The 25,795-nt window shown below is 37.7% G+C and overlaps 1 protein-coding gene across 1 annotated transcript; it reads right to left on the bottom strand.

The window, feature by feature from the left end:
• Positions 1-4,383: 4,383 nt before the first annotated feature.
• Positions 4,384-25,494, bottom strand: METTL11B (methyltransferase like 11B). The gene is made up of 4 exons (XM_011962275.1): positions 25,280-25,494; positions 10,877-11,052; positions 5,436-5,685; positions 4,384-4,688 (listed from the first exon to the last, which is right to left on the bottom strand). The coding sequence occupies exons 1-4, from the start codon at positions 25,431-25,433 to the stop codon at positions 4,417-4,419; spliced, it is 852 nt and encodes a 283-aa protein (XP_011817665.1). The 5' UTR covers positions 25,434-25,494; the 3' UTR covers positions 4,384-4,416.
• Between the last annotated feature and the right edge of the window lie 301 nt (positions 25,495-25,795).

The following is a 25,795-nucleotide window of genomic DNA, read 5'->3' as shown; positions in this document are numbered from 1 at the left end:
CCAAATCAGAAGGCAATCCTACTCAAAAATGTAACAAAAAGAATAAAATACATAGGAATACAGCTAACAAGGGAGATAAATGATCTCTACAATGAGAATTACAAAATACTGTTCAAAGAAATCAGAGAAGACACAAATGGAAAACACTCCATGCTCATGGAAAGAAAAAATCAATATCATTAAAATGGTTATACTGCCCAAAATGATTAACAGATTCAATGCTATTCCTCTGAAACTACCAAAGACATTCTTCACAGAACTAGAAGAAACTATTTTAAAATTCATATGGAACCAAAAAAGAGCCTGAATTGCCAAGACAATCCTAAGCAAAAAGAACAAAGCTGGAGGTATCAAGTTACCCTACTCCAACAAGGCTAGAGTAACCAAAACAGCATGTTACCAGTACAAAAACAGGCACATAGACCAATGAAACAGAATAGAGAGCCAAGAAATAAGGCCACATATCTGCGACCATCTGATCTTCGATAAAGCTAACAAAAAATGAGCAATGGGGAAAAGACTCCCTATTTAATAAATGGTGCTGGGATAACTGGTTAGCCATTTGCAAAAAATTGAAGCTGGACCCCTTTCTTATACCATATACAAAAATGAACTTAAGAGGAATTAAAGACTTAAATGTAAAACCCAAAACTATAAAAACCCTGGAAGACAACCAAGAGAATACTATTCTGGACATAGAAACAAGCAAAGATTTCATGAAAATCACACCAAAAGCAATCACAACAAAAGCAAAAATTGTCAAGTGGGATCTAATTAAACTTAAGAGCTTCTGCACAGCAAAAGAAACTATCAACAGAGTAAACAGACAACCTACGGAATGGGAGAAAATACTTACAAACAATGCATCTGACAAACATCTGATATCTGGCATCTGTAAGAAACTTAAATTTGCAAGAGAAAAACAATCCCATTAAAAAATGGGCAAAAGGATATGAACAGACACTTCTCAAAAGAAGACATGTGGCCAAAAACCACATGAAAAAGAGCTCGGTATCACTGATTATTAGAGAAATGCAAATCAAAACCACAATGAGATACCATCTCACACCAGTCAGAATGGCATTATTTAAAAGTCAAAAAATAACAGATGCTGGCAGGGTTGCAAAGAAAAAGTAACATTTATATACTGTTAATGGGAGTGTAAATTAATTCAACCATTGTGGAAAGCAGTATGGCGATTCCTCAAAGAGCTAAAAGCAGAACTACCATTCCACCCCTCAGCAATCCCATTACTAGGTACTTACCCAGAGAAATATAAATCACTGTACCATAAAGAAACATGCATGCAAATGTTCATTGCAGCACTATTCACAATAGCAAAGACATGGAATCAACATAAATGCCCATCAATGACAGATTGGATAAAGAAAATGTGGTACATACACACCATGGAATACTATGCAGCCATAAGAAAAGAATGAAATCATGTCTTTTCCAGGAACATGGATGGAGCTGGAGGCTATTATCCTTACCAAACTAATTCAGGAACAGAAAACCAAATACTGCATGTTCTCACTTATAAGTGGGAGCTAAATGATAAAAATTTATCAACACAAAGAAGGAAACAACAGTCACTGGGGTCTACTTGAGCAGCGAGGGTGGAAGAGGGAGGGGAGCAGAAAAAGTAACTGTTGGGTACTGGGCTTAATACCTGAGTGATGAAACAACATGTACAACAAACCCCTGTGACATGTGTTTACCTATGTAACCTTCACATGTACCCCCAAACCTAAAATAAAACTTTTGGAAAAGGAAGTTTATACATGGCATGATCAGATTCATATTTTAGAATGACTGGCATCAATGCGGACTCTGGATTTCATCATCCAACGATTTCCCTTGAACCTGGTCCATACTTTTGCTTCCCTTGCCTTACCTTTCTGTGGTTCTGAGGAGCTCAGCTCCACACCTCTTTCCCATCAATGTCCTCAAACAAAACTAGTGATCAGAATCAGTGACCAACTTAACAAAACAATATATCATGGAGATCAAGTTTGAGAATCTCTATTTATAAGTCTCCCTCAAGTGATTCTGAGGCAGCTGGACTATGGACCAGTATTTGGGAAATAACATAGGTTGTCATTTGTATCACTAGTTTTCAGATGTGTTGATAAACTTGAGCAGTGTGTTTCGCTTACTCAATTAGATTGAAGAGGACTGGAGTAGGTCTCACGCTAAATGTCTTCTTTCCACAGTTTCTATGACAACTACAGACAGAAAAATCAACAACAAAGGCAGAAAAATCAGTCCTTTACTTGCATCCTTCAAGAACTTCCACTTGTTCTTTGAATAACATGTCCAAACCTTAACATGACCTGTAGTGTACATGATCTGGCTCCAATTTCTCTCAAGCCACCCTTTACTTTGTACCTATTATTAACAATATAAAGCCAGGTCAGGGGAGAAGGGGTGTTGATACTATTTACTCCCAATGTCTACTTTCTCAATTAAATTAAGCATAGATATGGAATTGGGAAATTGGACAGAGCAATAAAAATCTGAAAAATTTCCAAGGAGAATAATATGTGATTTAGGATGAGAAAAGGGAATGATGATCAACCTCAATGACCCAACTGAGTTGAAAATCAGGTATCAGTATTGGCAGGAAAATTATGTCATTCCCTCCATAAGCTCAGAAACCCCATAGCAGAGAATATTGACAACTGTGTCAATCAGCTTGTGAATATTGGCAAAGCAGAAAGTCAAGGGTTAAGAGAATTAAGGATACTGGTGAAAGAAATAGAAAATTCCCAGGATGAGCCTAAAAAGAAGATTCTGCTAATGTGCTCTAAGAATTACAGAGGCCTAAAACATGAGTACCATTGTTTTGCTGCACTTAGGCTGTTTGATAATGGTTTACCATTCAATTTAGTTCTGGTCCCTGGCTTGCTTGTCATGGAATCAGTGGCATGCTACCCTAGAGCGTGGCAAGTAACATACAACAGCTGTAAGATGCCAAGAGCAGAATAGGTGAAATAATTTTCCAGCACAGTAAATGAAACTACCAAGGTAAAGCTACACCAAAGTATCAAATGTTTTATCATAATTGTTTTCCTCTTAAATTACAGCTGTGACCTGAAAATACTATTTTATGATGATAGCATATCCATGTAGTCTATCTTCTTTACTTAAATTATTTTCATTGCATGAAGACTCAATACATATCAAGCACAAATGTGCTTCGATGTGAAGATGTTGAAGTGTTTTAAAGACAACAGCAGTTATATTTAGCATTCTGCTAATAAAAATTGAATTACATTTTTTGACTAATTTTAGATTATTTTTAATTAAACCAATGTCCTGCTAGTTCAGTTTTCAGGTTTATCGTTTCCTTGTCCATTTGTTTTGCTGCTTCTCTTTTCAATATATGTTCATATCAATCAAGACCCCAGAAGCAGCTGCAATGAACCAAGCAATGTTGAAAACCAAAGACTAAAATTAGATTATCAATGATATTTACTTATATGTTAAAGGCTGAAATTTCAGGGCACAACATTTTCTCCTGAAAGGAGATACTTCCCATCACTGTAATGCAGACGTCTGTTATCAAATTACATCCATATTACATCACTGGGTAGTAAAACTGAGCCAAAATAGAAAGTGAAACCAAATACCTTTTCTGCCAAGAGAAAGGCTAAAGACAAAATTAAATAATGGACTTGTGTTCACAAGATAATTTTGACTAGTGTCTTCTTAATTAGAGGGAGATGTTTGTTCAAGAGAAGTAGTAGTACCAAAGAGCAAGAAAGTATAATGTAACTAACAGGAAGGTGGGGAAAGGAGTCTAGATTTTCTCCCACCCCCACCCCCACCAGAATACTCTGTAAAAATAATTATCAGGGAACGAGATAGTTTGGAATATGTGGGCATTGTTTCTTTTCCTTTTTTTTTTTTTTTTGTGTGTGTGTTTGAGTAAACAAATGCTTTATTTGAACAACCCCCAAAGCTAAATTATTTGTTTTCCTTGACCCACAGAATGCTGATTTCATCTTGTGATGAAAAAAAAAAAAAAACAAACAAACACACACCATTTTTGCCAAGGATGTTGTTAAAGACGATTTTTACAAATATTGATGCAGGCCAGCTGTCTTTTATGCCTTCTGTTTTCATGCACACTTGTACAGTTTAGACAAATACAAACAGATTCAAAGCATGTTTCCTGATATTTCACTTTTTTTTTTCCAGAAAATCCACAGAATTTGTGCACGTCTCATCAGAGTGTGGCATTGTATAACCACTGAAAACAGGTGCATATTATATCATAAATTATTTCCAGACATACATTGTATCCCTTTTCTCACCTTCCCTATCTGCATTACAAGGGGCACCTGGAAGGATAGCAGCCCTGTCCCAAAGCACCACTGCCCAGTCCGGGCGTTCATTCCCACTGCTTTTTCAGGAGTGTCTGTCGCTGTGCAGTGCGAACATCCACACAGGGATGTACTGCTCTGGGAAGCCGTCCTGCTTCTCCTGGCCCAGCACCACTAGCCCACTCTTCCTTATGAGGCTCCGGAGGATGTCCATGTCCCGAGTCACACTGCTGTCAGAGAGATCGAGGATACAGCCCTCTCGGGCCACATTGTCCTTCAATATGATGACGCCATTTTCTTTCAGGCCATCTCGGCACCGGGAAAGAAATGCAAGAAGGTCCTTATCAGTCAGGTGCCCTACAAGGGGGACCAAGTGGATGGGGGAACAGGATGATATGGTAGGGAGGATGGAAGGTGAGTAGGGAAGAACACAGCTAAGAATCAGGAGACCATTTGTTCACTCATTCATGAATTATTTAATAGCCTTGTTCAGTAACAGGAGGCTTTGAAAATTTAGATAAGGGGACACATATCCTCTTAGAGAAGGCTCTGTCCCCTGTCTGTAAAATATATTATCCTACCTCGCCTGTCAACCTCATAGGCATGAGATAAATTATTGTCTACCCTCAAAAGTCCCTCCCTGTCCCCTGAAGAACCCCTATATTACTATATCTTTGTGTCACACACACACACACACACACACCCCAAAATCGAATTCACTGCTGTCTCATTTCCTGGGGATTTAAATCTAAGAATGTCTAGTTCTGCCAATAAATGGGGATTAATCTTTTTGACTGCACTTTTGAAATTTTTTCAAGTATTTAGATTCTTCGAGGATTTAGGTTGGTCCAAAGGCACTTGCTCCATTTAGGTTGGTTCGAGAACCAACGTAAATCCTCAAAGAAATGTAAATTTATTGTACAGAAAATGTCAAGGGAGAAATCTGGAAGATCAGAGTTTTGTGGGAGTTCACATGACACCTAAGGGAGCTAACTGCTCGAAATACTACAGCTAACTCTTCCTTGGTGCCCTCATTAGCCCCAAGCACTGTCTTCTCTGGCTGAAAAGGGGAGAATAGCAGAGGCAAAGTCATGCAGGACTAACCAGAGACCCACTGAATCCAGATGACATCATATCTCCTGAAAGGGGGTGTGAATTCCTGCAGGCTGTAGCAGTGGTAGCTTTCTACTTTGTCACCTTTGACCTGCAGGTAGTTCTGGGCTTCAAGGAGAAAGGATTCCATCATATCCACCAGCTCCACACTGTTGAAAACAGGCAATAAGACGTGTTTGCTGACCCTTCCTATCCCGGAGCCGCAGTCCAAGGCACAGTCTGTTCCAGCTCTCCCAGGCCCCTGCAGAAAGGCACCTTGATATTTCAAGTACAGAGACCCATCCTTGAAAATTGCACACCCTAGTTACCTCTTTAAATCAACTTTATTAGGTAAATTTTATGCAATAAAATGTACCATTTCTTGTGTACAATTTGATAATTTTGGACAAATATAGCCATGCACCTACCACCACAATCAAGATATACATTCAATTATCTTTTCAAAAAAATCTAAATATTTCTAGTCCTGCTTTCTTTATCCAATAAAGAATTATAAATGAGATTTTTTAAAAATAGTATCTTAGGTTTACACACTTGGTAATTTTCTCCAAAAAAAATGAGCCATTGTTAGCCCTATGAAGATTAAATGTTAATGACTAAATTTGAGACAAATCCACAGGTAAATGGTTCTACACTATAGATTATTGCCATGTAAGCAAAAAAGAACCAAACAATGAGAACCTTCCTGAGTTTTAAAATTACAGACTCATTCAATGGAAACATTTCAGTTTGGAATAGTTGAATTTTATCTTTTGTAGGCAAATTTTGAAGGCTCTGAATTATCTACTCCTCTTGGACGGATGGTAAGTTTGGGAACCTGAGCTGAACAATGCTAACTTTTCCATTCCTGGCCTGGCCAGGATTTTATTTCAAATACAGCCCTGATGGCACACAGCAAGTTCACATGGATAAAAGATAGTTTCGGCAAAGTTTCCTTGTGTCTTTTAATGCTAAACGTTGTTTTCTGGGTTTTTTTGGTACCAGAAACTACATGATTTATTTGGCATAAAAATTCTAAAAATGGTTTTTTTAAGTACATCTGTGCATTAAATTAGCCGGGAGTGAGGGGATGGGAAGATGGCGGAGGTAGGGAGAAATCAGCCAATGCAAACTTTCTCAAACTTGCTTCCATAAAACTTAAAAAACGTTTCTGATTTATGAAGATTCAGCTGGTCTAAATTATTTGGTCATAATTGGGATGGCTGCTGAAGCAGTTTTGTGCTAGAAATTACAGTAACAAGATACTTGAAGTTGCCAATCAAGATCTTAAGGGAAAAGCCTACTCTTGATTTCTCAGGAACTAAGAATAAAAAAAAAATTGGCTAAGGATCAAAGGTGAAATACAAACAGAGGGAAACATCAGAAAACCAGCTTTCTAGTCCACCCAAATGGCCTTCGTTATGCTAGGAAATTACAATGAAGAACAAAAAGTGAAGGAACTGTAACTTCTTTCAAAATGGAATAATAATAGCCACAATTATTATTTATACATAGCAAGCTCTTAGCTATAATAATTATAATAAGAAAACTCCACAATATAGATTATTATCCTCATTTTGGAGATGAGAAAATTCTGATTTCTAATATTTCATAACTAATGTCAGAATTAGAATTAGAACAGGAACTGTCTGAATCCAAAGCCAGTTCTACATTAGAGATGTCACCTCAAGTGATAACTCTGATTCTCTTGGTAATATCTGTCTAATGCTATGTTACAAGGAATTATAAGGCTTCATTTAGACAGTAGAAAAGAGATCTATGATAGATTAGTGATGTCTGCCTCAAGCATGAGAAGGGGAAGTGGTAGTATACTGCCATGTGTTTGCCATTTTTACTTACACTGTGCCACATGTCACATTCAAATATAATTTAGACTAAGCTAATTCAGAAAAAGGCCTAAGTATGAATGCTGTGAAAGAAGCATCTTCTAAGTAAATTCATAACAAAAAGATGGGCAGTAGATGGAAAAATTATGTCATTATTAGAAATGACTTTACTAAAAATGTGTACGCTCAGTAAGAGATTCTTATTTCAAATTTTTCTTATTATTACTTGGCCTTAAAAGCCTCTATTGGTCATGTTGCTCTCATTAGTGTAGAAAGCAGTTTTAGAAGTAGAATCCTGGAACAACAAAGCACCCTGAACTTTATTGGACACCATGGCTGCCTGAAACTGTGATTGTGTTGAAATCTGATGCCCTTGAATGAATATGACTAGACCTACATGCAATGTATGATTTCAAAACAAGACTGCCTTTTTTTTTTTTTTTTTTTTTTTGAGATGGAGTCTCACTCTGTCACCCAGCCTGGAGTTCAGTGGCGGGATCTTAGCTCACTGCAACGTCCACCTCCCGGGTTCAAGTGATTCTCCTGCCTCAGTATCCTGAGTAGCTCAGATTACAGGTGTGCGCTAGCTATTACACCCCACTAATCTTTGTATTTTTAGCAGAAATGGGGTTTTACCATGTTGGCCAGGCTGGTCTGGAACTCCTGGCCTCAGGTGATCCACCCGCCTCGGCCTCCCAAAGTGATGGGATTACAGGCGTGAGCCCATTTCGTTATTTTCATTTTCATTTATTATGCCATGTTTATATTTATGAATCCATATAAACTAGTAAAACATTATTAGGAATTTCAGTTTAGTTGTGATTCTGCCTATGTATTTTGTTTTGAAGAACATTATTTTAGGTTTATCCAATGGAGCCAAAAAACTACAATGAAAGGGCCTCATGTCACTGTATAAAAACTATAAAATATAACAAGTTAGTAGACCCAGATTTTTTAGCTATCCAATCTCTGAGAAATGTCAAAAAATAAATACTATCAAATAAATACTGATGACTTTTTATGAATTACTACTTTTGCCCACTAGAAAGCTAAAACAGGAAAGTTATCAACTATGGCATTGACATCATCTTGGTATCATTTGTTTATTTGCTAAAGTAAATACATTTGCATCTAGTTTAAACACCTTTTCCCACTGTCTCATGTCATTAAGTGCTGAAAGGAAAGCAAAACTTTAAACAATCTTCTTTTCGCAGTTGACACAAGAATAAGTCATGTCAGATACTCGTATTCACTAACTCTTTGTATCTTGACCTGAATACTAATCTAGTAGATTAGAGTGTGAAGGTCAAAGTACCAAAATATCAGTCCTTAAAAAGGACTGTGTTTGTACTTAGAAGTCACAGTTTTACAATGAGCCTTGTCTACTAAAAAGGACTCCTTATATTTGTTTCAAAGGAGCAGGCTGCCTCTTTTCCAACATAAATATGCTAGCACAAGGCTGTTTCCTCTCCCAGGTCTGTGGGCGTGCTTATGGGCTCTGTCTGACCAGCATCCCTGTGGTCAGCTTGGCATTCCACACGGAGTGACAAGACAGCTGGATTACTAACTAAGCTTCTGAAATGCTTTGGGATCAAAGTCGGCCTCACCACGAGGAAAGCAGGAGGGATTGCTTTCAGCCAGGCCGGAGGAGAGTCGAGGTCTATGGTCCACCAAAAAAGTAAGTAAATAAATAAATAAAGCAGGGATTTTTCAGTTTCATGAGACAAATGGAAAAAATATGTCATGGTTAACAGCAGGGAGTTTGGTGTCGGGCAGACCTGGTTGGGCTTAATTCCCCATTCTATCTCTTACCAGCTGTGTAATCTTGACAACTTATTTAACCTCTTCAAGCCTCAGTTTCCACAACTATAAAAACAGAGCTAATAATAGCACTTACCTCCAAGAATTCGCATGAGGAGTAAATGAGACAACGCTTCTAAAGTGCTTAGCAGATTGACTCTCTCAGAACCAGCATTCAGTGAAGCCAGTCAGTAGCACTGATTTAGAAATACTCCAAGTTAACCTAACCTGTAAATATCCACGGTCTTCATCCCTAGACTCTCTAGTCTTTTATGGCTGAAGCTAATGTCCAGACACTTTGGCCCCAGTAAATACATCATCCTGATCACATTTTTATCCACTGTCAGGCTCTGGACTCACACACTGGGTGCTCCAGGAAGACTGGATTTGAAGTGAACCTCACCTCAACACTAGAGATATTAATGTTTTGCTACTAAATTGGTTGATGGCCTAATGTTTATATTTCCTTTATCAGAATAAAATGGGCACCAAATCTCAAACCAATGACTTTGTAATGTGTTGGAACAAAACTTGTTACCAATTAGAATTTTGCATCTTTGATAGAACGCTTTATCTTGGGGGTTAAGTCTTTTCTGCTGTTGTTTTGTTTTGTTTTGTTAGTTTGTTTGCTTGAAATGGAGTCTTGCTCTGCCACCCATGCTAGAATGCAGTGGCACGATCTCAGCTCACTGCAACCTCCGCCTCCCGGGTTCAAGCGATTCTTCTGCCCCAGCCTCCCGAATAGTTGGGACTACAGGCGTGCAATGCCACGCCTGGTTAATTTTTGTATTTTTAGTAGAGACAGGGTTTCACCATATTGGCCAGGCTGGTCTCGAACTTTGACCTCGTGATTCAGCCACCTCGGCCTCACAAAGTGCTAGGATTACAGGTGTGAGCCACCACACCCAGTCTTTCTTGAGGGTTAAGTCTTTTCTAGCAACTAAATGAAGTTCCTTAAAATAGAATGAATACATTATATGAAAGCCTGTTTTTAGTAGTAATAGTAATAAATTAACTTTATTGGGTACTAATTTTGTGCACTAAAGCAGGTACCTGACATGTATTATTTCATTTGATCTCCACACTATCCTGTGAAGTAGCTTCTATTGTCATGCCCTAGTCACAAGAGAGAAAACTGACACTTGGTACATTTAAGTAACAAGCTCAAAGTTGCTTATACATTAAGCAGAAGAACCACAATAGCCTTAAAGCCCAAAATTTTGACTCCTACAATATACTGTCCGTCTTCATATGACACGACAGTAAGGAAGTAGGGGTTGACCCAATGCAGGACTACAAAAGGGTAACATTCTTTCAAGGTAAAATCAAAACTATGTATAAAATAGTATAAAAGGATTCTACCTTCATTGTTTTTAAACTGAATATAATCATGTATTTCCTTCCAACATCTCATTTTTATTACAGGGAGTCAATAAGTCAACCCAAGATCCCAAAGGGCATGATCTCTCATCAATCATTTGGGTATGAAATGTTTATGAGACTCTAAAAGAGATGTCTTCTTCATTCCCAAATTTTATATCAACACTGCTAATTCACCTTCCTCTGGAGCATGTAAGATTAGTTGGCGATAGGAGAGTGAAATGCCAAGTGGGATAAACCAGTGTTACTGTATTTATCATATCATAAATGGTTCATCCTTTCTGAACATCCTAAAACAGGCTTGCAGGCAGAACTCTTGGCTGGGTCATATGGCTTAGTCGTGACTTAAGTAACAACACAGAGGCGTGCGAGCTCAGTGTTTGCAATGACTTTGCCTTCTCATCAAGCTGCAGTTGAATAACTCACCCCAATAAATTTCCTAAGAAATTTCCGAGAGGCCTGGATATCTGGACTGGACAGTTCAATGAAATTTCCCATCATACCCTCTTCTGTGGCTGATACTTCCTGGTAGAAAAGTTTTGCTCTGGCATAGAACTGCATCTCGCCATTGATGACTTGGCTCGTTAAAGCATACAATTTCACTGCAAATGAAACATTATTAATAGTTATTAATGTTTATAAGAAAAAAAGCTCAGCCTTATGCATTACATTTCCTTTTAAAAGCCTGTGAATCTGTGCTGTGGAGAAAAGAGCACTGGTTTGAAGTCAAAAGATTTGGGTTTGAGTTTTGGCTCTGTGACTTACATGCTATGTAATGCTGCGAAAACGTCTTAACTCCTCTGATCTTCAGAGATTGCATCTATGGATTACAATCATGTGGCATTTTCATGACTTAATAACTCTATAGTTGAATAAACCCATAGCTATATCAGTGTATTAAAATTTTTAACAGTGTTAGCTACAATAATGTAAAGAATGTCATCAGTTTTGTGGTGAGTTTTATCCCTGAGTTCCAAATGTTTTCTGAGAATTTTCTCATTAAGCTTATAATAAAGTTTAATGAAAAAATTACTTTGCTTCTAATCGTAAGGTGGGGGTAACTGTTTTTATATCTTTTTCAAACAATACATATCCAAATATGTCTTCATACCAATATTACAGAAATGTGCCTGAACTCTACATTGTGAAAATAACATAATAAAAGAGACGTAATATTTATTGTGCAGCTATTCTGTCCTAGGTAGTGTGCCAGGCACATTCACATTTACTTTGTCATTTTATTATTTTCAAAAATATGTAAGAAAAATATGTGTTCCAACTTCTGAGGAATAAATGAGACTACACATAAGTATGTTTTGAAAACCAAAATTCACCCATGCAGATATAAAATATTTTCATCATAAGACATTCATAATAAAATGATAGACAGTAGATTAAAGGATGGAACTTCTGGTTCAAGATTGTAGGCTGAGTACATGCATTTGTCTTCTCTCCCTCCCAGTATTCCCTGAGAACTATCTTAAAACACTAAACCCATAATAGTGAGGAAAATGAGAAGATATCACTGATGGATTCATGATTACAATAAATTTCTGGACAATAAAAAGCAGATGGAACAAAGCAAAAGAATTTGCAGGCCAAAATATTTGCAAGAGGAAATTACATTCCGGACTTAGAATCAATAGGAAGGCAAGTGTAAGAGTGAGAATGGAAGTCAAAAAAACAAAAATGAAACAAACAAAAAAACAGCATAAATCAAAACTCTGTCTAGAGAACAACCAGGTAAGAGGACAAGCGCACCCTCCTAAAAGCAGCAGAAAGCACAGCTGTAATCCTAGAAAAAGAAAATGTGTCTGTTGTCTTTAAAAAGAATAAGTAGATCAATTGCCTAGGAAGAGCTAGACCAGTTAGCATTAAAATGTTAGAATACTACTACTCATTTTCACATATAGAAGACTCCAAGTGCTGTCACTTACACCCATTCATCAGAGTCTGGTAAAATCCACCTGCACATGTAGGGCTTCCTGTATATTTAGGGGACAAGTACAAAACAAAGGAAACCTTATCCATTGCCTAGAATTATTTACCTTGTTTTTTATTCTTAAATGTGGATAAATGATCTCCAAACACATGAGAGTAAAGTAGCAGCCTGAAAAACAAAGATTGAGATAGTCAGAATTGACCTCAAAGAAAACAAAAATAATTCAGGAGATGGATGAGAATTTAAGCCAAAACAAAACAAAAAACTCATATATCTTTGAAGACATATGAGAATAGGCACATCCACAAATTAAAGATAAGATTCCAAGAAAATTATAATTAAAAGAGCAGTAAAGAATTATTAGAAATTAAAGTTTTGATAACCAAAAACTTTAAGATATAAAGTTGAGTAAATTTCCAGAACATAAAACAAAAAGATAGATGTGCAGAACAGAAATAAGAAGACTAGACTTACATAAGCAATTCAGAAGGCCCAACATCAAGCTAATTAGAATTCCAGAAAACTAATAAAATGAAGGGAAGAAAATTATTAAAGGAAGTAATAGAAGAAAATTCCTTGGTGCTGAAAGAGATTATAAGATCCAACAAAGTGCTCAGGTGCATAGATTTTTTTTTAAAGCCATATTTAAGCACATCTTTAAGAGATTTCAAAACAGAAAGAGTAGTAAGAAGATCTAAAAGTCATTTAGAGGAGGAACAGTGGCTGACCTTCAAATAGGGTTGCAACATTTAGGGGAAAAAAAATACACAACACACAGATTTGAATTTCAGACAAATAATGAATAATTTATTGGTTTGAGTATGCCTGAAATATTGCACATTCCAGGGTAAATACTTACACCAAAAATTATTTGGTGATTATGTTAAAATTAAACTTAGCTGGCATCATGTATTTTATTTGGCAACTCTATGTTCAAAAGACTAGAATCAGACTTATATCACAGATCTCATCAGAAACACTAGAAAACAACGGCAGAGTGCCACCAATATTCTGACATCAAATTTTTGCAAACTAAACTTAATACCCAGTCAAATTTTCAAAGAATATTTACCTCCTATAGATTCATTCTTCAGAAGTTTCTTGAAGCTATATTCCAGCCCAATGAGGGTTACAATCAAGAGAAGATGCATGATGAAAGACGATGTAATTAACCAGGTATCCAATGAAAAGAAATCTCAAAATGACAGATATGTATCAGATCTGGAAAGAAATCAGTTTATATTACAAGACAAAACATAGACTTCAAAAATAATATCTTTAAGTAGAATAAGCTAGATCCAAGGCAACAGAGTAGGCAAGAAGCAAGGAGATATTAGAAATATTCTAAGGAAGACATATTTTTAATCTAAACCACCAAAAATAAAAGATAATTGAAAGCTCCAAGAAAAATATACAATGGTTCAAAAATGTTATGATCAGGGCATGAAGCAAGCCAAAATATGGCATAAATTTGGGTAGAAGAAATCAAAGAGAAAAATACCTATTTCACTTTAAGAACATTTTTCTTCAGATAACCCCAGGACTGAGATGTTGGATGGTGTTCAGAATTGAACAATTACATAGTTCCAAATTTTGATTCTAAAAGTTAAAAATCCAAAAAATACCACTTATATTACTATGACTGTGTTCCATCTATGGAGTGGCATCAGCATTTTCCAACTTGGAGACACTGTAGCCAATGTTTGTACCCTGAATCACCATGAATTTGCTAAAAGGGATAACAAGAACAAGAATCAGTTTCCATGTAGTTCATCATTTTCTGGAGACCACCAATATTATTTATATCCTCCATACAGAATAACTATTATACATAGATGGTTATTTTAAAATTCAACTCTTTTAAAAGTTTAAATAAATACATAGAAGCTTTTTTTGTTATTCTACACACATATTAGCTACTGATTGAGAAAATACAACATTAAAAGAATAGTCCTTATGTTCAAAAACACTGGGAACCATGGACCTACACCAATCTCCCTTCCCTAGCACTTGGTAAAGTGTTGTGTACACAGCAAGCAACTTAATAAGTGCTTATAAATTCAACAGGGATGACAAAAATCAGGCATCACCAATAATATGACTGGTTCCAAATTCTTCTGGATGTCTCAGAAAATCAGGCTAGGAACTCACAGCTCACAGAGGCTGCCCAGGGTTAGATGCTGCTCTGGGATCATTGGCAAGCCATAGCCCAGGGCTCTCTTGATCCAACCAAAGCAGCAAAGCAGCCACACTCATCATCACCTGCTTAAGTCAACTGGTTTGTGCAGTCTATTAAAACCCTTAATCTAGAAATAGGAATGGTCCATTATGCCAGCAACATTTAGACCACAAGTGAATGCCAATCTCAGCAGGCGTCAGACTCAATAGGTGGGCTTTTATGGTTATGGGCTTGAGTTCTCATTTTCACCTAATTGACAGCAGCATTTCACTAAAAAAAAGATAAATGAGGTGTCATGTTCAGCCCCAGGTTCTCCCCTCCTGAAAGCTTCTGCAATTGTGCATATTGACTCAGATAAGTCAACCAGTCACCAGCGCATGGCTTTTTACTATACAAATATATATACTGGCTAATTAAAGAATTGCAATGTCTATATGAAACTTGGGGTAGTTCAAGATAAAAACTAGACACTGTTTGTTTTTTATTTAATGTAATATTTATTTCTTGACCTACATTATGAGTTGAATTCCCAAGGAGCTTCCACTATTTACTTGTGGTGAAAAGAAAAATAGAGTATGAGTTTGTTTACTCTGAAGGAGAATAAAAATGAAATTTCTAGGAAAAGTTAATATCCAGGAGAGTTTACATTGAAAGACAATTCATTCATGATTCAGTTATTAAGCCCCAATAAACATTCAGGAAATAAACGTAAAGCTCAATCTCTCTCATGGAGATTACACCTAGCATAGAGGAGTTAAGTCACATGGCTGCATGCCCAAAGAATAGTACTAAAAAATGCCTTGGGCATGCAGCAGATGCCAGCAAGTAGCAGCAAGAAGACTCCATAAGACCTTAACCATGAAGGATACTTTTTAATTGGGTTATCAAAAAATGAGCAGGAAAGAAATGTTACATAGCATGAATTATCTGGATAAAACTCAGAATTTTCAAATGCCTCCTTGAGAAAATCTTCTGCAGGTAGCAAAAGAATTTTGTGGCTTAAGGTCTCATCTTCTGACTCTAAGATGCAAAGAAGTAAGTTTACCTTGAGGCAATGTGCCATTTGATGACTTTTGCTGTCTTTCAATATAAAAATTTGGAGAAAAACAAAATACTCAAAATCTTAATCTAGACATGAAAGGAAATATTGGTCCAGTATCAGAGATAGGGACAACAAGTCAAGACAATATTATCCAAGTTGGCAATAAAATGAAGACTTTCTGACAAACAGGAAATTTTGTTGATAGCTAAGTGTTTTTCTGTGCTGAGTATCCTCTTTTCTTTCTTCTTTTTTTAAGTGGTTGAATATAGCTATTTTAAAATACCTCTCTATTCCAGCTATTAGACCTGTTTGTCAATTTTAAAATGATCTAAAATTCTTCAGAAGATTTGTAAGCTAGGTTTAGACAGTAATTTTGAAATGATTTGAGTCTGGTAATATTTGATCAAGTTAGCCCTTTGCAACAGGAAAAAAAAAAAAAAAAAAAAGCCCAATTAGGAGATGCCCCTGTGAAAGGTAAGACCTTCCATAAAAGAGATTTGCAGATGAGTACTTCTCAATTTAGCCATTAAAGAAGTAATGGTAAAACAGAAAAAAAGGAAGGAAGAAAGGAGGGAAGGGAGGGAAGGAAGAAAGAAAAGGAAAAAGAGAGAGGAAGGAAAAAGTGTGAGTAAGACATCCCTGGATTTGTTTGCCGGCTCTGACGCAAATTAGTTTTAAGACCTTGAATAGGTTACATAACTCATGTTAGCCTCAGCTTCTTCCTCTATAAAGAGGTAATGATACCTCTGTTAGGCTGTTCTTGTGTTACTCTAAAGAAACACCTGAGACTGAGTAATTTATAAAGAAAAGAGGTGTTTAATTGACTTATAGTTCTGCAGACTGTACAAGAAGCATGGCACTGGCCTCTGCTAAGCTTCTGAGGAGGTCTTAGGGAGTTTCTACCATGGCAGAAAGTGAAGCCAGAGCAGGCATGTCACATGGCAGAGCAGGAGCAATGGGAGAGGTGGAGTTTCACACACTTTTAAACAACCAGATCTCATAAGAACTCACAAACTGGACAGCACCAAGCCATGAGGAACCTGTCCCTGTGACCCAAACACCTCCCACCCGGCCCCATTTCTAACATTGGGGATTTTAACATGAGATTTGGATGGGACAAATATCTAAACCATATTATTCTGCCCTGGACCTCCAAATCTCTTGTCCTTCTCACATTTCAAATTCCCTTCTCAATAGTCCCCCAAAGTCTTAACTCATTCCAGCATTAACTCAAAAGTCCCAAGTCTCAAGTCACAAATCTCATCTGGAGATGAATTCCTCCACCTACAACCCCATAAAATCAAAACAAGTTATTTACTTCCATGATACAATGGGGATACAGGTATTAGGAAAACATTCCCGTTCCAAAAGGGAGAAATAGGCCAAAGGAAAGGGGTTAAAGGTCCCTCACAAGCTTGAACCCCAGCCAGCAGGACAGTCATTAAATCTTAAAGCTCCAAAATAATCCTTGAGTCCATGCCCTGCATTTTGGGCACACTGATATGAGGTGTGGGCTCCCAAGGTCTTGGGCAGCTCCCCTCCTGGGCTGGACCATACTGAGGTTGTAAGCTGCAGGTAGGTCTGCCATTCTCAGGTCTGGAGGCAGTCGGTCCCCTTCTGATAGCTCCAGTAGGCAGTGCCCCTGTGGGGACTCTGTGTGGGACTTCTAACCCCACATTTCTCCTCCACACTCATAAAGGTTATCTCGGTGTGGGGGCTCCAACTTTGCAACAGGCTTCTGCTTGGGTGCCCAGGACTGCCCATACATCCTCTGAAATCTAGAGACTTGGCAGCCTCCACCACTCTTCCACTCTGTGCACCCACAGGCTTAACACCATGTGGAAGCCAACAAGGCTTACAACTTCTGCCCTTCATAGCAGATGCCTGAGCTGTACCTGGGTCCCTTTGAGCCACAGCTGGAGCTGGAGTGGGATATGGAGAACAGTGCCCTGAGGCTACACAAGGTAGCAGGGCCCTGGGCCTGGTCCCCTGAAACCAGTTTTCCTATACTACTGCGTCTGTGATGGGAGGGGCCGTCTCTTAGATCTCTGAAATGCCTTCCAGACCTTTTCCCCATCATCTTGGCTATTAGCACCTGGCTCACTTTTAGTCATGCAAATCTCTCTAGCAAGTGGTTGTTCCACAACTGCTTGAATTCTTACTCTGAAAAAGTTTTATTTCCACATGGCTGGGCTGCAGATTTTCAACTTTTATGCTGTGCTTCCCCTTTAAATATAACTTCCAACTTTAAGTCATTTGCTTGCTTCCAAATCTTGGTTAAGCTGTTAGAAGCAGTCAGGCCACATCTTGTATGTTTTGCTGTTTAGAAATTTATTCCACCAGATATGCTAAGTCATCACTCTTAAGTTCAATCTTCCAGAGATCCCTAGGACATGGATACAGTGCAACTTAGCTCTTTGCTAAAGCATAAAAAGGGTGACCTTTGCTCCACTTCCCAATAAGTTTCTTATTTCCATCTGAGATCTTAGCAGCCTGGTCTCACTGTCTGCGTCACTATCAGCATTTTGGTCAGAGTGATTTAACAACTCTAAGAAGTTCCAAAATTTTCCTCATCATCTTGTCTTCTGAGCCCTCCAAATTCTTCCAACCTCTTCCCATCACCCAGTTCCAAAGTCACTTCCACATTTTCAAGTATCAGAAGCTTCCACATGTCAGGCATTTCAGGAGCAATGCTGTACTCATCAGTACAAATTGTCTATGTTAGGCCATTCTTGCATTGCTATAAAGAAAGAAATACCTGAGACTGCTTAATTTATAAAACAAAGAGGTTTAATTGACTAATAGTTCTGCAGGTTGTAAAAGAAGCATGACACTGGCATCTGCTTCACTTATGGGGAGGCCTTAGGGAGCTTTTACTCACATCTAAAAGTGAAGCAGGAACAAGCTCATCACATGGCAAGAGTGGGAGTAAAAGGTGGGGTGAAGTGCCACACGATTTTAAACAACCAGCTCTCACAAGAACTCACTTATTGTAAGGACAGCACCAAGGCATGAGGGATTCATCCTCATGACCCAAACACCTCCTACCTGGCCCCACCTCCAACATTGGGGATTCCATTTCAACATGAGATTTGGGTGAGACAAATATCGCAAATATATCAAAACCTGTCATACAACTTGATGAGATTATTAAATGAGATAATGAATGTGAAAACACCTAGTATGGTGTTTGGTTTAGAGTAGAAACTCAACAAATGTTACCTTCCTCATTCTATTTTACACCAACAGTCGGGGTGGAGGGGATTTATCAGTGTTTCTGGTGAAATTCAAGGTTTAAATGTGCCAGGATGCTAGAAAGCTGTCGTTACCAAGTCTCTGAATTGCCCAGAGGAACCGTTTAGGTTTTATTTGCTCCCTATAGACTTTAGGTGTCTGGTGTTTCTTATCTCTAAAATAGGGCACTGCCTATTCTGAAAGTTGTGTGGGGCTTTTTTCTTTTCAACTGAGGGCTAGTTTAGTGTTTTCCTGACTTCTAAATTGGGGAAAGACAATCTACTTTCTCAAATTCAGCAAGAGATCTATCCCCTGCCTACTTGCTGAGTGTCTTCCTGACTCTCTATTCTTTCTTGAACTCTCCGTCTGACCTACCGTCAAATCTGAAAAGGCCAGAAGTCAAGTGGAGATACTAAAGACAGATTTTTCATGATGAGATTTGACTCAGCAGTCCCCATGCTTCCTTTGCACCTCTGTAGAATTTTATAGTGGTCTCTATCACTGTGATACCACATTTAAAAAAAATATTTGTGTAAGTCTCTCTTCTACACTAAACTCTTCAGGATAAGGCTACGTCTTTTTTTTTTTTATAACCCAGCACTTAACGTTATGCTAACTTCCTGATGGGCCTTCTTTGAATGTTCATTGACTAAAAGCTAGCTTTTTGTTCTTTGAATAATATATGGGTTCAACAAAGAGCTGAATGGTGATAGGGATTAACTGACATAAGCACACATAAGTCATACCTTTGGTATCATTTATGAAATACCTGTCCTTCCAATTAGGCATACTCAAATAATTAAAAAATAGTAACTATAATTGATCAAACATGTTTATATGTAATACATATGCAAAACATTTATATTGAACTGAATATGTAAGATAAACATTATATATCCATTCTACAAAAGAAGAAACCAAGGCATTAAGAGATTAACTAAGTTGCTCAAGGTTAAGTAGCTGGAGAGTGATATATCTGGAATTGAACCTATGTCTATTTAAATAGGAAACCTATAGATCATCCCTCTCATACTCTGTACCTAAAAATATATCGCTAAATAAAAAGGAAAATTATATTTTCTTCGTTGCTTGAAAGAGAAAAATGGTCTTACAGCATTTGTATTGCACAGGTAGCGATAAACATTTGAAAATGTATCATTGTACATTGCTGAGTTGTGCAGCAATGCCTATCAAGGGAATGAAATAAATTTTTAAAATACTAATAGCTGTGCGGTGAGTTTTATTCTGGAAGTTCCAAGTGCTTTTTAAGAGATGTTGTTATTAACTCTAGCTTTTAACTTTGATGGCAAAGGTGTAGCTGAACAATCTATGTCTTTGCCATCAAAGTTAAAAGCCAGAGTTAATTTCCTCCTCAGAGACTGATTCTTCTGAAAAGGGAATCAATGCAAGAGAGGATACCTCCTATGTGCCAGGCATTATGCTGAGTACTTTCATGTCACCTCTTCACTTTATCTTTTAACTGTCACAATGATGCTATAAGACTAGAATTATAATCATCATTTTAGAGATGAGTAAGAGAATCTGAGAGACTTGGTAACTTAATATCATATAGAAAAGAAATGTCACAACCAGTTCCTGGCATGTGTCTATTCAAATGCAAAAGCTTCTGGTCTTTCTGTTAAACCACACAGAACCATTGTTCTACACATGAAGTTGGGCTAAGCCTTTAACAACGTGAATGTCCATTGACTTCTACGTGTTCAGAAATGTGGATAACACTAGAAGAATCATTGAGTGTTAAGTTATTCCTCAATAATTGTTACTAAACATGGAGATGTTATCCCAGCAGCTCCAGTGGAACCCTTTGAGCACTGGCATATACATTGGAGATTTCCACTGAATTGTTTTCCTGTTCTGTATCCTATTTGTTCATGAATAGCCACTTTTGGAAAACTTGTTCACAGCAAGCTTCTAGCAGAACATTGGTTGGTGTACCTAGATTATTTAAACCTACTCACTGACCTGCCTATCTTGATTATCTCAACAGGAAGCCAATGTTCTTCATAGGCTGTTTGTTCTCTATTCTTGTTAAATCATAAAATATGGTAAAACTTATATTGCCCCATGAGTTAAGTTTTCATTTACATTGTATTATGTAGTGGTTTAAAAAAGATCATGGAGTTAGATCACCTGGATCCTAATCCTGCTACTCTACTCACCACCATAAGGTCTTTGGCAAGTTACTTAACTCGTCTGGGTATCAGTTCCTCAAATATCATATGGCGAAAATAACAGCACACCTAATAGAGATGTTATGAAAATGAACTGAGATAGTTATATGCAAAACACTGAGAACAATGATAGGCTTGTTCTCACTTCTTCCTGAAGATCTGTTATGTTCAACAGCATAGCTGAGTCTTCCATTGGAGATTTTTAGTACGTATGTCTTTGCTATTCCATGAATCTCTGAAGCTTGCCAGGGATGTTTCAGCAAATTTCCCCATGACTGAATGTCACCACATAGTGTGCTGGAGTGAGACTGGCTGCCTAATCTAGGCAGTTGGAAGGAGAAAGGAAGGAAAGAAGGAATCAAAGAGTCTGGTTAGCCACCGTTCTTTCCATATAATTACCCCAAACAACAAACTCTCTGTGCAGACCCTACAGGAGAAGTTCCCTAGCCTTTTTGAAAGAAGGGCTTTATTTTCATTTCTATGAAGTCTTGAAATTATCAAGAGTAGAGGAAGCTGACTGTAAAACACCTCAGCAGAGCTGGAGAGGAAGCATCTCTTCTGGCTAAGTTTTATTTCCAAACGGAAAAACATAATTAATACTCACTGCAGCCTGAAAACTCTCATATTTTGAATTAAGTTTATTGTCTTTGGTAATGCCTGTTCTAGAGAAGGCTACATGGTGACTTTAAAAGAGGCCTGGCTCAGAGGAAGGAAATAAAGAAACTAATATTTACTGAGGAGGACTATTTCACATATATACCAACATTTAATCCTTCAATCAACTCTGCTATAGTTTTAAGAAAAATTATACTCAGAGGCTTTAGTAACTTGCAGAGGTCAGTTTTCTAGTAGTAGCAGTGCAAACATTTGAACTCAGAATTTTGCTGATCCACAATTAATTATTAATAAGAGGCCATTTAATTCATTTAACAAATATTTTTTGAGTTTTTCTGATGTGCCGGGAACCATGGTAAATGCTAAATAGATACAGAAGAGGAAGAAAAAGGCAAGTCTCCACTCTCATGGGAATGAGAGTCCAATAGGGGAACTAATACACACAATTGCATTCCATAAATATAAGTTATAAACTCCTGGGACAAAAACCAAAGTTTAAATGAGTGAATCAAGGATTAAGGGAAACCTTCTAATTGAATAAAAGTCACACTGGCAGATAAGACTTACATGCAGATTCCTTTCTGAACATTCGGCTTCTCCCATTAGAGGAAAAAGCCGCAAAAAATCTGAGTATTCACAGAACTGGTAGCCTGATTTCTCTGTACCCTTAGTTTAAAGGGATTAATACACAGTTATTTGTAGATTTGCATCCATTGTCACATTATAAAATCCCGAAGAAGAATGGAAACTGTCTTATTAATATTTGAATCCTTTCTAATGCACAGTACTTTGACAATAATGAAATTCCATAAATATCTCTTACATTAAATATGACTGAATTGATCAGAAATAAGAATTGTCTGGTATTTTTATCTCCAAAATAAAATATTTTTCCCTGTGGCAGGAACATTTGCTAGTGAACAAATATACATGTGCTCCCTTCATATTGCCCAGCATTCTTGAAGTTCTGGACAACGAATTCTAAACAGATGTAATCGATGTCCTTTGGGGCTGAAGTATTTAAGAGCTAGTAGACAAAACTTTGGCTGCTCTATTTGCTTGCCTGGTGACTAGTGATGTTCCAGCTGGCAAAGCCTCTATCATCCTGGATCCCTGATTGCCTGTGTGGAATATAGCCTCCCCTCCACCTCCAATAATGCATGTTGAAAATGATGCAGCAAGAGAAAACAATATTCTTTGTGTGTTCAGCTATCAAGAGTCCAGAGTTAATTTGTTATTGCAGCATATCCCAGTCCATATTGACTAATGTAGCCCTCGATTTCTATCTTCAAAGAGGTACTGTGGATGAGGCTAGCTCTGTGACTCTCAGTTGAAACTAATGTCCAGGTCAAATCATCAGGGTCAGAGAAAATAAGCAATGCCCATTTATGGAAAGTTGCAAATAAGTAAAATGAAGGCAATATTGGCTTGGAATAGACTTATGGTTTTCAAACTGTGTTTATGGAACCCCACAGGTATTATAGAAGAGTCTCAGTACGGCGGATCACGAGGTCAGGAGATCGAGACAATCCTGGCTAATACGGTAAAACCCTGTCTCTACTAAAAATACGAAAAATTAGCCAGGCACGGTAGCGGTCGCCGGTAGTCCCAGCTACTCAGGGGGCTGAGGTAGAAGAATGGCGTGAACCTGGGAGGCGGAGCTTTCAGTGAGCTGAGATGGCGCCACTGCACTCCAGCCTGGGCGACAGAGTGAGACTCCATCTCCGGAAAAAAAAAAAAAAAAAAGTGCCTCCGGAGACAGTGGTAAGTCTGAGTCTAAGAGACTAGACCAAGGAAAGGGTCCTGACCCCAATCCTTCGCAGAAAAGTTTCACTTTTTCCTGTATTTTTCACTAGGCGTCCATGGAATATTTTGTCAAAAACTTTGCCTTTTGATAATAATGTTTTTTTAAAAGGTTGAAAATAATTGGCAAACCATTAGCATACTTACAAAGGAGAAAAACACAAAATCACAATGATTTTATTGGACAATAAAAGGGATTGAGATCAAATATAAATTATTGCCCACTTGTGCCAAATTAATTTTCTTCTGCTTTTCAGAAGAGACTATTGTATTCTACTTTTTCATTCATCTTCAGCTGCTTTCAAAGGTGACTTCTTTTTCTCTCTAGTAAATATTTGTGAAGTTTGGCAGTCATCTGCCTGTTAGTGACTCTCTTCTCAGCTGTCATAATTGATACGTTTCTCCAGTCTAATAAAACCAAGGTTACAAAGCTACTCTTATTAAGGTATGGCCTGAAGAGTGTCTCCAGAAAAGCAATGCTCTGCAGTATATGAATTGGCTAGAACATCATCACCTTCCACTTAAACTGCTCTATTATTTTTTCCTTTTGGATATAGATGAGATGTATTATATGTCCTAAAATAATTACTCATGGGCAGTGTGATCTACCAAAAAAAGCCCTGGACTTTGGTCTTTGCTTTGATATTACTCTATCTAGATTAAATATCACCATCTCTGAATTTTATTTCCCTTCTTTGAAAAAGTAAAATGAGAGGAAGAAGGAGGGAAGGTAGGTAGAAAAAAATAATGATAACCTACCCCATCTATTCCATAGCGTGACTATGAGAATCAAATAAAGTCATAGATGATAAAAAGTTTTAGAAGGAAGTTATATAAATATGAAATGAAGGTATTTGTATGTTTAGAATTAAAGATCCCTCATAAATGGATTTATGAAAAGAGGTGTTGGCAGGCTGCTAACATTCAGTTGCTTGAATGCAATACAAAGAATTATGTAGCTGCTTCGACAGCTGGAAACCCTGACCACCTCAAGTGCACAATGGGGCTTTCAGACGACCTTAAGAAAACAGACTAGGCTGATACACAGCCTTCTTGCTTTCACCGGGGTAAAATATAAATCAAAGGGAGGAGGGTACTTTACTCTTTAATGGTAAGTTATTTCCTCTTCAGTGCTGTTTAGGGTGCCCTTAAGTAACTACTTTCACAGAGGCTGAAAAAAGTAGAGTAGGCAAACCACATAAGCTTTTTATTGCTCTGTTGTCCAATTCTCTGAAAACTAGAGGAAATAACAAAAATGGAGACAGACTACTGATTTCTTAATATTCAAAAACCAAGCTAAAATCTGTTTTTTTAAGGCTCTCTGACTATTCTTGTGATTCAAGAAGACCAGAGAGGATTATAAGTGTGTACACAAGCACACACACATAAACATACATACATACCCCAAGCACATTTTGATCTATTATGTCTTTCTTTTTAACGCTTACTCAGTGTATTAATGCATTAATACTCTCATCTTTGAATTATCAAATTTGCCCAATTACAATTTTTTGTAAATATTAAACTTGTCTGAGTTTCTACAAGCCTGATACTCAGGCAACGGACACCCAGAGAAGCAAATCACAGTGTCTGAGGGTGCATGGAAATCCCAAAATAAAGTCCTAACTCTATTTTAGGCACTTAATCTTTGTATTCTCCATAAAAGCATTCCATTGAAACATTTCAGCCCAATGACATTGGTTGTGGAGTTTTTTTATCTAAAAAGCATCCTTGTTTTAAATTCTCTTCTAGAAGCCCCATGACCTCATGCAATCCCTTCAGTCATTTCTTGTTTCTTATCTAGTAGCTCTGACTCACTTACCCAGGGGAATTTTTTCCAGCAGGTAGAGATAGCTCTGAAAGAAGTCATTGCGAATGGCTTTGTGAAGGATAAAAGACATGCTATGTCGACAGAGTTCGTCGTCGGTCTTCTGCCAGCGGGATCTAAAGGCAAAATGGGCACCCAGGTGGGCCATGATGAAGGGGGATAATAATGATTCCTACAGAGAAAGGAAGCTTGCCTTGCTGTTTCTTTGAATTAGCCTTCTCTTTCTAAACGAACTTGAGACTGTCATTTTAAACCAGTCCCCTGTCCATCTATATCAGGACAGGCTGTCATGGGGTGTAGGGAGGAGGGGCAGCACACAGTGGGAGAGGAGGGCAGGCTCTTGGCACATCCCCCCTGTCTGATTGCTTGGGTGACACCACTCCAAACCAGCAGGTGCTAAGTAAGGATGAAAACTGGCTGAGAGAGATCTTGCTTCATCTAGGAAAATGTACGCCTCTCTTCTTTAGCCGCCACTGCAAACAGGCAAGAGCACAGCCTGCTAACACCCTG

This window comes from Colobus angolensis, unplaced genomic scaffold (assembly GCF_000951035.1).
Source record: "Colobus angolensis palliatus isolate OR3802 unplaced genomic scaffold, Cang.pa_1.0 Scaffold59, whole genome shotgun sequence".
Taxonomy (NCBI): domain Eukaryota; kingdom Metazoa; phylum Chordata; class Mammalia; order Primates; family Cercopithecidae; genus Colobus; species Colobus angolensis.
The sequence above is the reverse complement of the archived record's forward strand: the minus strand, read 5'-3'. Positions and strand labels throughout refer to the sequence as shown.

Coding starts and splice junctions, on each gene's coding strand:
- METTL11B (XM_011962275.1), bottom strand. CDS start 25,433: ATGGCCCACCTGGGTGCCCATTTTGCCTTTAGATCCCGCTGGCAGAAG. Junction 11,053..25,279: donor GCTGGAAAAAATTCCCCTGG/GTAAGTGAGTCA, acceptor TTTCATTTGCAG/TGAAATTGTATGCTTTAACG. Junction 5,686..10,876: donor TTCTTAGGAAATTTATTGGG/GTGAGTTATTCA, acceptor GCCTTTCTGCAG/GGGCCTGGGAGAGCTGGAAC.